The 8,624-nt window shown below is 32.8% G+C and overlaps 1 protein-coding gene across 1 annotated transcript; it reads right to left on the bottom strand.

Moving 5' to 3' along the window:
- Positions 1–1,279: 1,279 nt before the first annotated feature.
- Positions 1,280–2,942, bottom strand: LOC129309694 (GDP-fucose transporter 1-like). Its single transcript, XM_054951370.1, has one exon. The coding sequence runs from the start codon at positions 2,505–2,507 to the stop codon at positions 1,443–1,445; it is 1,065 nt and encodes a 354-aa protein (XP_054807345.1). The 5' UTR covers positions 2,508–2,942; the 3' UTR covers positions 1,280–1,442.
- Positions 2,943–8,624: the final 5,682 nt, after the last annotated feature.

Genomic DNA, 8,624 nt, shown 5'->3' with positions numbered 1-8,624 from the left:
TTAATACTGCTTGCGAAGATTAGGAAGAAGACTGAACAATTATATGGACTTCCGAAAAGCTGGATGATCATCATTTTGGAGAAGTCAAGATGAAGAGGAATTAGTCTGATAAGTTGAATAAGTTAAAGTTAGAGAAATAATATTCGAGAGAATTATGGGAAATTGCATTCTAAGTGATTACAGCATCAACTTGTCAGAAGATTTCAACAGTAAACGCCTTTCTCTGATGATAAACAAGTATAGAGAACTCTAAACTCAAATTTTATAAATATAACCTAAGAAGAGCCAGATATAAGGAACCCCAACTCAAAGTAGACAACTAGTCCCTGAGAATCTATTCAATAACTATAAATAAGAACCAGAATTCAAAGAACCCATGGAAAGTTTTTATCATGCAGAACAGAGGAAAAGAAGCTGGTACTTCTTTCAAAAAAGAAGAGTAAGAAGAAGCTGGTACTTCCAACTTAAATAACTCATCACAGACCGAACCCTTGGAGACAACATTGTTTATGCAGGCAGTAACTTAAATGGTAAAGTCAGCAGCATTATAAATCAGATATTCCAAAGACAGCAAAAAATTATAATGTGTGTGTGTAATCCATGAGACACTGTCACTCTTAAGAACCCAATGGCATAGCCTTGTCAAATTTTGCAGTAAATACCCTAAAAATGAGTTCATTTTCTGGATAATCCACTCCCCTGCTTCAGACTAGTGTCATACAAGGTATAAAGCTATCAGGGTTACACTGATGTTTTATTTGAGTAGCAAGGAGACAGGAGATCTTTTGTTGACCCTAAAGAAATTGATTTTGTTTCCCCAAAGCGGGGGACATCCTCTGTTGCCTAACAATGGCTTTTGTGGCATTATCACATAAAAGCAAATCACGAACCACATTAGCACAACAATTGAAAAGTTTGCAGTAAATTCAATGAAGAACTATGTATATACCTATACACACAGACAGATATATATATATATATATATATATTCTTAAAAAATGAAATATCTTGTCAGATAGCTACCAGAAACATGGAATTAACATGACTTTGAGCAAATTTGAGATACTTTACGATGGGTAGTGGGCGCAAGAAATAGTAATATGCTGACAGTCAACAGTGAGGATATGACAATCCTACGAAATCACAACCCCATGCCAGGGGGCATAAGCAAAAACAAAATTCAAAAAAGAGATACAACATTGGATCTAATAGTTCTTCTTCTAGTCATGTCAGGGTTTTAAAGATCAAAGAGCAAATAATAATAAGTGAACACACTATAAAATAGCACCCAAGTTTAATCAAGAAAAGTAGGCGACAAGTTCATATCACACAGAAAATGATAGCTTATATTGCCCAAAGGATCTCATACATTGTTATTGCTAAACAAAAGACAGCGAAGGCATTTCTTAGAAATGCGATGGGGCTACAAATATTGTAAATTGTCAAATAGAAGCATGTTTATCAGATTTTCCTTTTCCTTTACTCCCATCGTCTGAATTATTGAGATTATCATCATCAACATGTTCAATATCCGGTTGCTTAGACACCAGGGTGTCACGTTGTGTTGGAGCGGTACTAGATCCAGTCACTGATTGTTGATAAAGAATTCCCCCTACAATGGTAAAAATCAGACAAACCAGACCAAACGGGCTAGCATGCTTATCCCAAATCATCACATTAATGGCCACAGTAAGAAACTTGTTAACCACGCCAGTTACAGTGAATGCTGTTGCTGAAACAGCTTTTCTAGCCGCAAAGCCAAAGAAACTGATGAGCAAACCGAATACACAGGACAATGATACGGCTGAAAATGCGGTTACGTCAAACAAATTTCCAGATTTTGATCTCAAAGCAGCAAAGATTTGAAAATTCTCTCCCGTCAGAAACCAAAATATAGGAGCCATCATAAGGGACAGCAGATTATTGTACAGCACAAAACCCCATGTGTTCAGCCCAAGATTCATGACCATATGTTTGAGATAAACCATCTCAGAAGTAATTGTCACCAAATAAGCAAATGCCCATGAATAGGCGGTCACACTAAAGGCAGAATCAGTGGCTACATACCCAACAGCTCCTCCAAGAATGATCACCAGCGACAAGAATGAGAGCTTTGACGGACATGGCTGCTTCCTGAAAGTAGTGTCAGCTACAGCGACAAGAAGAGGAGTTAAAGACCTAAAAACTATGAAAGTGTCTACATTGGCATGTCGAAGAACATTGGTATTGGTAAATATTGCTAGAAAGAAAACCCCAGCAGCAGGCAAGAACTTCATGGCCATCTCCACAGTGAAAGGATCATGCCGTAAAAACCCCAGTTTCCCTAAAACCCAAACTCCAAGAAATGAAGTTAGGTACTGTAATGCGGTTAAAAGGCCAGGGTAATTGAACACGGTGATAGCATACTTGTTAATGATCGCAAGCAAGCTAGAACAGAGTGCATACCCAACCACAAGACTGGTAGTGGTGTAGTACGACTTGAGGGCATCAAATCGAATTGAAGGCATTGTCTATCTCCTTCACCAAAGTCACCGTCTAATATAATATCTTGGGAAAAATTAGAAACAGAACCAAGGGAATGGTACAGACATTAATTGAAATGTCGCACTAAATGGCATCAAAGCGAAACCTCGCTTCTAGGTATTCAAGAAATAGTCAGATTTTGCACAAAAAGAGCGGAGTTTAAATAAAAGAAGATAACCGTCAGATTCAAGGATGACGGTGATTAGCCATACATAGGGTGAGTAAAAGCAAGGAAAATAATCTCAAAAAGAAGGCTAGGGTCGTCAGGTCGACGCTACAAAAAAATGGAGGTTTTGAAGATGGAAGAAGAATTAGAATGGCCTCTTACACATTGAAAGAAAAATCTCTAGTGGCAACCGATAGGGGAAGAGTGAAAATAATGGAAGCAGAGCCATGAAAGGAGGAAAAAACGCGTTAATTTGGGCCAATCACAATGGAGGGAGGGAGGGGTGAGTGGGGGACGAAGCAATTTATTGGAAGAAAGTCGAGCATGATTGTTACGTGGACCTTGCGTATAAATAATGGAGAAAATGACCATTAAGGAGCCTCTAACAATATTAATCCTAATCAAAGATCATAATATTTTGAAATTACAATAAAGAATCATGATTCTTAATTGAAATTAAAAAATATAATTTGTAAAGTGGGAGTCACTAATATTACTTGAAAATTCACTAATCCAACTTGAGAAAATTACTAACGTATATTATGAAAACATAAAATCTCACTTTGGAATTAATTGTTTAACAAAAAGAGCCATTTAAAAATTCACTAACCCGACTTAAAAAATTTCTAACGTATATTGTAAAAATATGAAACCTCACTTAGGAATTGATTGTTTAACAAAAAAATCTCAATTTGGACAAGTCACTTTTTGTTAAAAAATTGATTCCTAAATGGGGTTTCATTTTTTTACAATATATGTTAGAAATTTTTTCTAGTCTCGTTAGTAAATTTTCAAGTGACATTTTTTGTTAAATAATTGATTTTCAAGTAGAGTTTCATGTTCTCACAATATACATTAAAAATTTTTTCAAGTCGGGTCAGTGAATTTTCAAGTGGTGCTTTTTGTCAAACAATTGATTCCCAAGTGGGGTTTTATGTTTTCATAATATAAGTTAATAATTTTCTTAAATTGGGTTAGTGAATTTTTAAGTAGCGTTAGTGAATTCCACCTTACAAACTATATTTTTTTTTTATCTCAATTAAGGACTAGTTGGAATTTTAAAATGTTATAATCCTTAATTGAAATTAATGTTCTTAAAGGATCCTTAGTTGTCATTTTTTTCTAAAAAATGGTCCCATACACTCACATGCCTTTCATGGCTTCGCATGAGACATTTGCATTACTACACTGGGATAGCAATTTTAGACAATCTAAGAACTCGTTTGGTTTTGTTCCGTTTCACATTAAAAAAGCAAAATTTTACTTTCAAAAAATTAAAAGTTGTTTAGGTAAAATATTTTGTAGGAAAGTACATCCTGAAAGTATATTCAAACAATAAGGTAAAAGTAAATTTCTGAAACGTAACTATTTGAAGCTTTTGAAAAGTGAATTTAAAAAGTAAGATGCTATTTGACCACACTTTTCCAAGTTTAATCTCTTATTCTTTTATTTAAAAAATAATTAATTCATTAAAAATATAATTATTATTTGAATAATAATAATTAGGTATCAATTTTTTAGCATTATAAATTGAATAATTAATCATATTAATTTTTAGGGTTAATGTATAATAAAAATTACAAATCTTTGTCACATTTTCTAAAATTACAAATTAAAAAATATACAAATAACTAGAGATTAAATTTTTAGTATTATAGATCAAAATTTATGTCATTTAAAGTCTTTATCACATTTTTTTTAAATATTTCAAATATATTACATTTATATAATAAAAATTATAAATCATCATAAATCAATGTCCTTGTTGGTAATTTTACATTCAAAAGCACATTTGACTATCACAAACCAAAAAACTTTTAATATATCAAACTAACTTTTGAAAAAATATATCCAAATACAAATTTTGTTACAACAACTGACTTTCATTAAACTGACTTTCATCAAATGGACTTTCACTAAATGAACTCATTTGACAAATTGAAAATCAAACGCACTCTAAATGGATCATCCTACATTCCTCCAAAGGGCTTGTCAAAGCACCGCCATCCAAATATAGAAGTAATTTGGTTTAACTTGATAACATGTTTTAGGGATTGAAATGTTTTGATCGTTTTGACTTTTTGAACCAAGCAGGTTTAACAAAATCAAAGTTAACTTGAAAATCAAAATTAACTTGAAAATCAGAATGGTTAAGTTGTTTCGAACCTTTTTTCCTCTTGTTGTAATAATAAATGTTTTGATTCAATTTTAAAATATTAATGTAAATTTCTTTTTAGGTTACTATTGTAAAATTTTGAGTGTATAATTTGTTTATTGGTATTTTATGAATTAAACTTCAAAGGAAATTAAAAATTTATTTTCTTTAAAAGACAAATAAAGTAAATAAAAAATCTACATATAAAAAATTGAGAAAATTAAAACTTAATACGTTATGACTGAAAAATTTTGAATTGAAAATAATATTGTCCATATTTTTTGATGTTTTTATTTAGGTATAAGCATATAAATATTATTTTCATTTAATTATTATGTTACCAATTCAAATATCAATATAACCATTTAAATTATGAGAACGATGAACATCCGGTCTGTAACATCTAGAATTTCAATCCCATAAACTAGTTGCTAATTAGGAATAAATTAGTAATTAGTGGATTGATTGTGGTTTGGGTGTTAAGTTAATGTCTTATATTGTTTAGATGTTGTATTGATAGGATTGAAGGGTAGAATGATAATCTGAGGCTTAATGCACGAGCACAAGTAAGAGTTTTCTCATTGTGTCACACACTGTAGCAAAAGCTGCATACGTTGTGGCGCATGGTGCAGAATTTTTATTTAAAGGCTAAGTCAGATTGTGAAAATAGAAAGAGAAGGAAGGGAAAACATGCGTGAGAAGTGAAGAAGCTTTGGATTTGCTAGGGCTTGTATTATCTAGAGATTTGAGTCTGCTTCGATTAGTAACTTATCGGGTAAGTAACGCACAACCCCAAGCTTCATTTATACCTCATTTTTGTTGAATTTCATCGGTTGAGAAATCAAATCATGAAGTTCTGAGGTGTTTTAATATAAAAGAAAGGTTTAAAATAGGATATCCAATACAGAACTAAGGTTTTACAACTAGTATGGAGTTGAACGGTTAAGCTTTGAGGATTTAGGCTCAAAATAACTAAGAAGTTAGGTTAAATGGAAAATTTTTGGTTGAATAATGTGTTAGAAGATTGTTATAGATGTTTGAGTAGCCTATAAAGCTAATAACTATAAATAATAGCTAAGTAAATTCAAAAAGGGTTCAATTAAACTATTTTATGTGTTAAGAAATTCGGTTAAGCCGAATCAATATTTATATGAAAGGTTGAGAATTGATTGAGGGGCAATGTGTTGTATATATTGAACACCTGTAGCATTACTCATGAGAATCTACACCCTTAGGACCTTAGTATGTTTGGTAACCCTTAGTGGTAAGGGTTAGAGGTAACTAGAGTAAAGATCTTACTTGTTTGTTTGTGAAATTATTTACAAGTATTTTAATATAATTACGTGCATTGTATTGTGAACTAATAAAGTAGCATCATTTTGAAAAGAATATGCATGCGGGTGTGTGAGTATTGATTGAAATGAACTTGAGAAGACATGTATATTAACATGCATTGCATCTGTGAGTATACCTTGGATCATGGTAAGGAGGCGCAGCCCTATCGTGAGGAGGTCCATGAAGTCTTGATAATCCAGAGATTAAAGCTTGACTTTATCAGGATGGACTTGGGAGAAGAATCCTGATGATTCAAAATGTAGAGCTTAACTCCTCCATGACGGACCTGGGATATTGAATGATCCATGAGGTTACCCTAGACTAGGGTAAGGGGTCGTAGTCCTACTTTGTATAAGGCTAGGAAGTCCTGATGATCTAAAGCGTAAGTTTAACTTTGCTATGACGGACCTAGGAGACCACCCATACTTAAAGAGGATTACTTAGTCTAAGTAGTGGTATGGTGGGCCTTGTTCCATGTGACTAGAAGTCCTGATTCGAGTGTAGGGATTACTTTGCTAGCTAGAACTAGAAATGCATTGCGTGGGCATCATGAGATTGATGAGAATGAATTCTTGTATATGCATATGATATTGCTTTTATTGATACACATGATACTTTATCGCTCGTTATGATTTTGCTTACTAACCAGTAATTGGGGTTACCTCCGAGATATTGGACGTATGTCTCACTTTGTTACTTTTGAACATAGATGAAGATAGTGTGAGAAAGCTGGGAAAGGAAGCGAGGAAAGAGTAGCTTCATTTGATAGTGGTATGATTATCATATGTATGATTGAATGCATAAAGTTGTTTATAGAATTTGAGTTGCCAACTAAGATGCATAAGTAAATGTATATATGAATTGTGTTGTGAATCTTGCTTGTATATGTATATGATATTACATCTCACCAAGGGTGCCCTAATGAGAGGGTATGTGGGTAGGCCTAGATGCTAAACAAACAAGTACATGATGTTGTGCAACTTGTTGCACTTGTGTATGTGTGTTGAATTTGAATTGATGTGATGATTATGTATTGATTGTGAATTGTATTATTATATGAGAATTTGACATAAATGGTGAGGTGGAGCTCCATTTGGAAATTCAAATATGTTGTGATTCCTGACCATATGGTGAGGCGGAGACCCATATATAAGAATTGGAGGGTTGGAAGTGGAATAAGTCTAGTTATATATATATGAATGTGTTTTGTATGTGTATTCCTTATATAAGTCTATAATTGTATAATGTGGCATTGAGAGGCCGAAATGGGCAATTGATGTGATATTTGTGGTATGAGGTGTCAATCAAGTGTATGTGGTCTTTTTGGACTTGGTTTAAGGTCCGAAGTGATCTAATGAGACGAGGAATGAAATTGAGCACTTAGAGTGCAAGTTTTTGAAAGAAAAATGGCTTTTTGCACTCAAGTATCTAATTTTAGATCGGATCATCAGATCAAGTCCAAACTTATTCCATTAGCTAGTATATGTTGTAAGTTTCATATGGGGACTTGAATTATTCCAATTGGACGTCGGATGTGAAAATGGCGCTTGACAGAAGTTTATCTTCCGAGCTATCATATGACAGCAAAAATTACTGTCATATGCTTCGCGGCGCATGATGTGCCCACTGTGGTGCATAACATAGACAGAAACAGACCTCATTGCTCTATGCCACATGTCGTGGTGCATGTGGAACACACTACAGAGCATGGCCCATTTGTAGAGTAGAATGTTTTGTCTTATTGAGTCTTGTGAATGTGTTTACACTTCTGCGAGCCCTCTTATTTGAATTTATATTTTAAGAAGTTAGGATTCCATGATTTGAAAACAAATAAGGGGCTATTATTCTAATATTATTGTGTTGGTACTTGTTGATTGTGTGATTGGGGATGGTAAAGTCTGGTTTAATTAGCGACTTTACACAGTCCAACTTTTAAAATATTGATCAAGATTGTGATGAGTCATTATTTATAAGCATTCCAATTATTAATATTAATGCATATACATATGTTACATTCTATATTAGTATGTGCATTTCTCAAAGTCAATGAATCTTGGTGTATTTAATATATATGAATGTTCATTACCTTTAATAATTTGGATTCATGAATATGGATGGAATGATTTAAAAAACCTTAATTAGGTTCTTTGAATTTTAGAAAAGGATTAAAATTTTCAATTACAATTTACAAATATATGACAATATTAATTAGAATATTTGATATTTTTTATTTTGACAATGATATTGGATCTTCTTTTCATTTAATTTTCATAACATTAATCAATACCAGATAGTATTTGTTTTGGAAAAATGATATATAGATTATGGACAATATACTTATTTTCAAATAAGTCATAAAAAATTTAGAAAATACAACTAAATGCCTTAGACTATAAGTGTAATATGAAGTTGGCATGCAAAAACAATACTACCCCTACTAATTTG

Source organism: Prosopis cineraria, unplaced genomic scaffold (assembly GCF_029017545.1).
Source record: "Prosopis cineraria cultivar Desert tree isolate PC_DT_omini unplaced genomic scaffold, ASM2901754v1 PC4, whole genome shotgun sequence".
NCBI classification, from domain to species: Eukaryota; Viridiplantae; Streptophyta; class Magnoliopsida; order Fabales; family Fabaceae; genus Prosopis; species Prosopis cineraria.
The sequence above is the reverse complement of the archived record's forward strand: the minus strand, read 5'-3'. Positions and strand labels throughout refer to the sequence as shown.

What these genes read in the sequence shown, in the direction of transcription:
- LOC129309694 (XM_054951370.1), bottom strand. Translation starts at nt 2,507, where the DNA reads ATGCCTTCAATTCGATTTGATGCCCTCAAGTCGTACTACACCACTACC.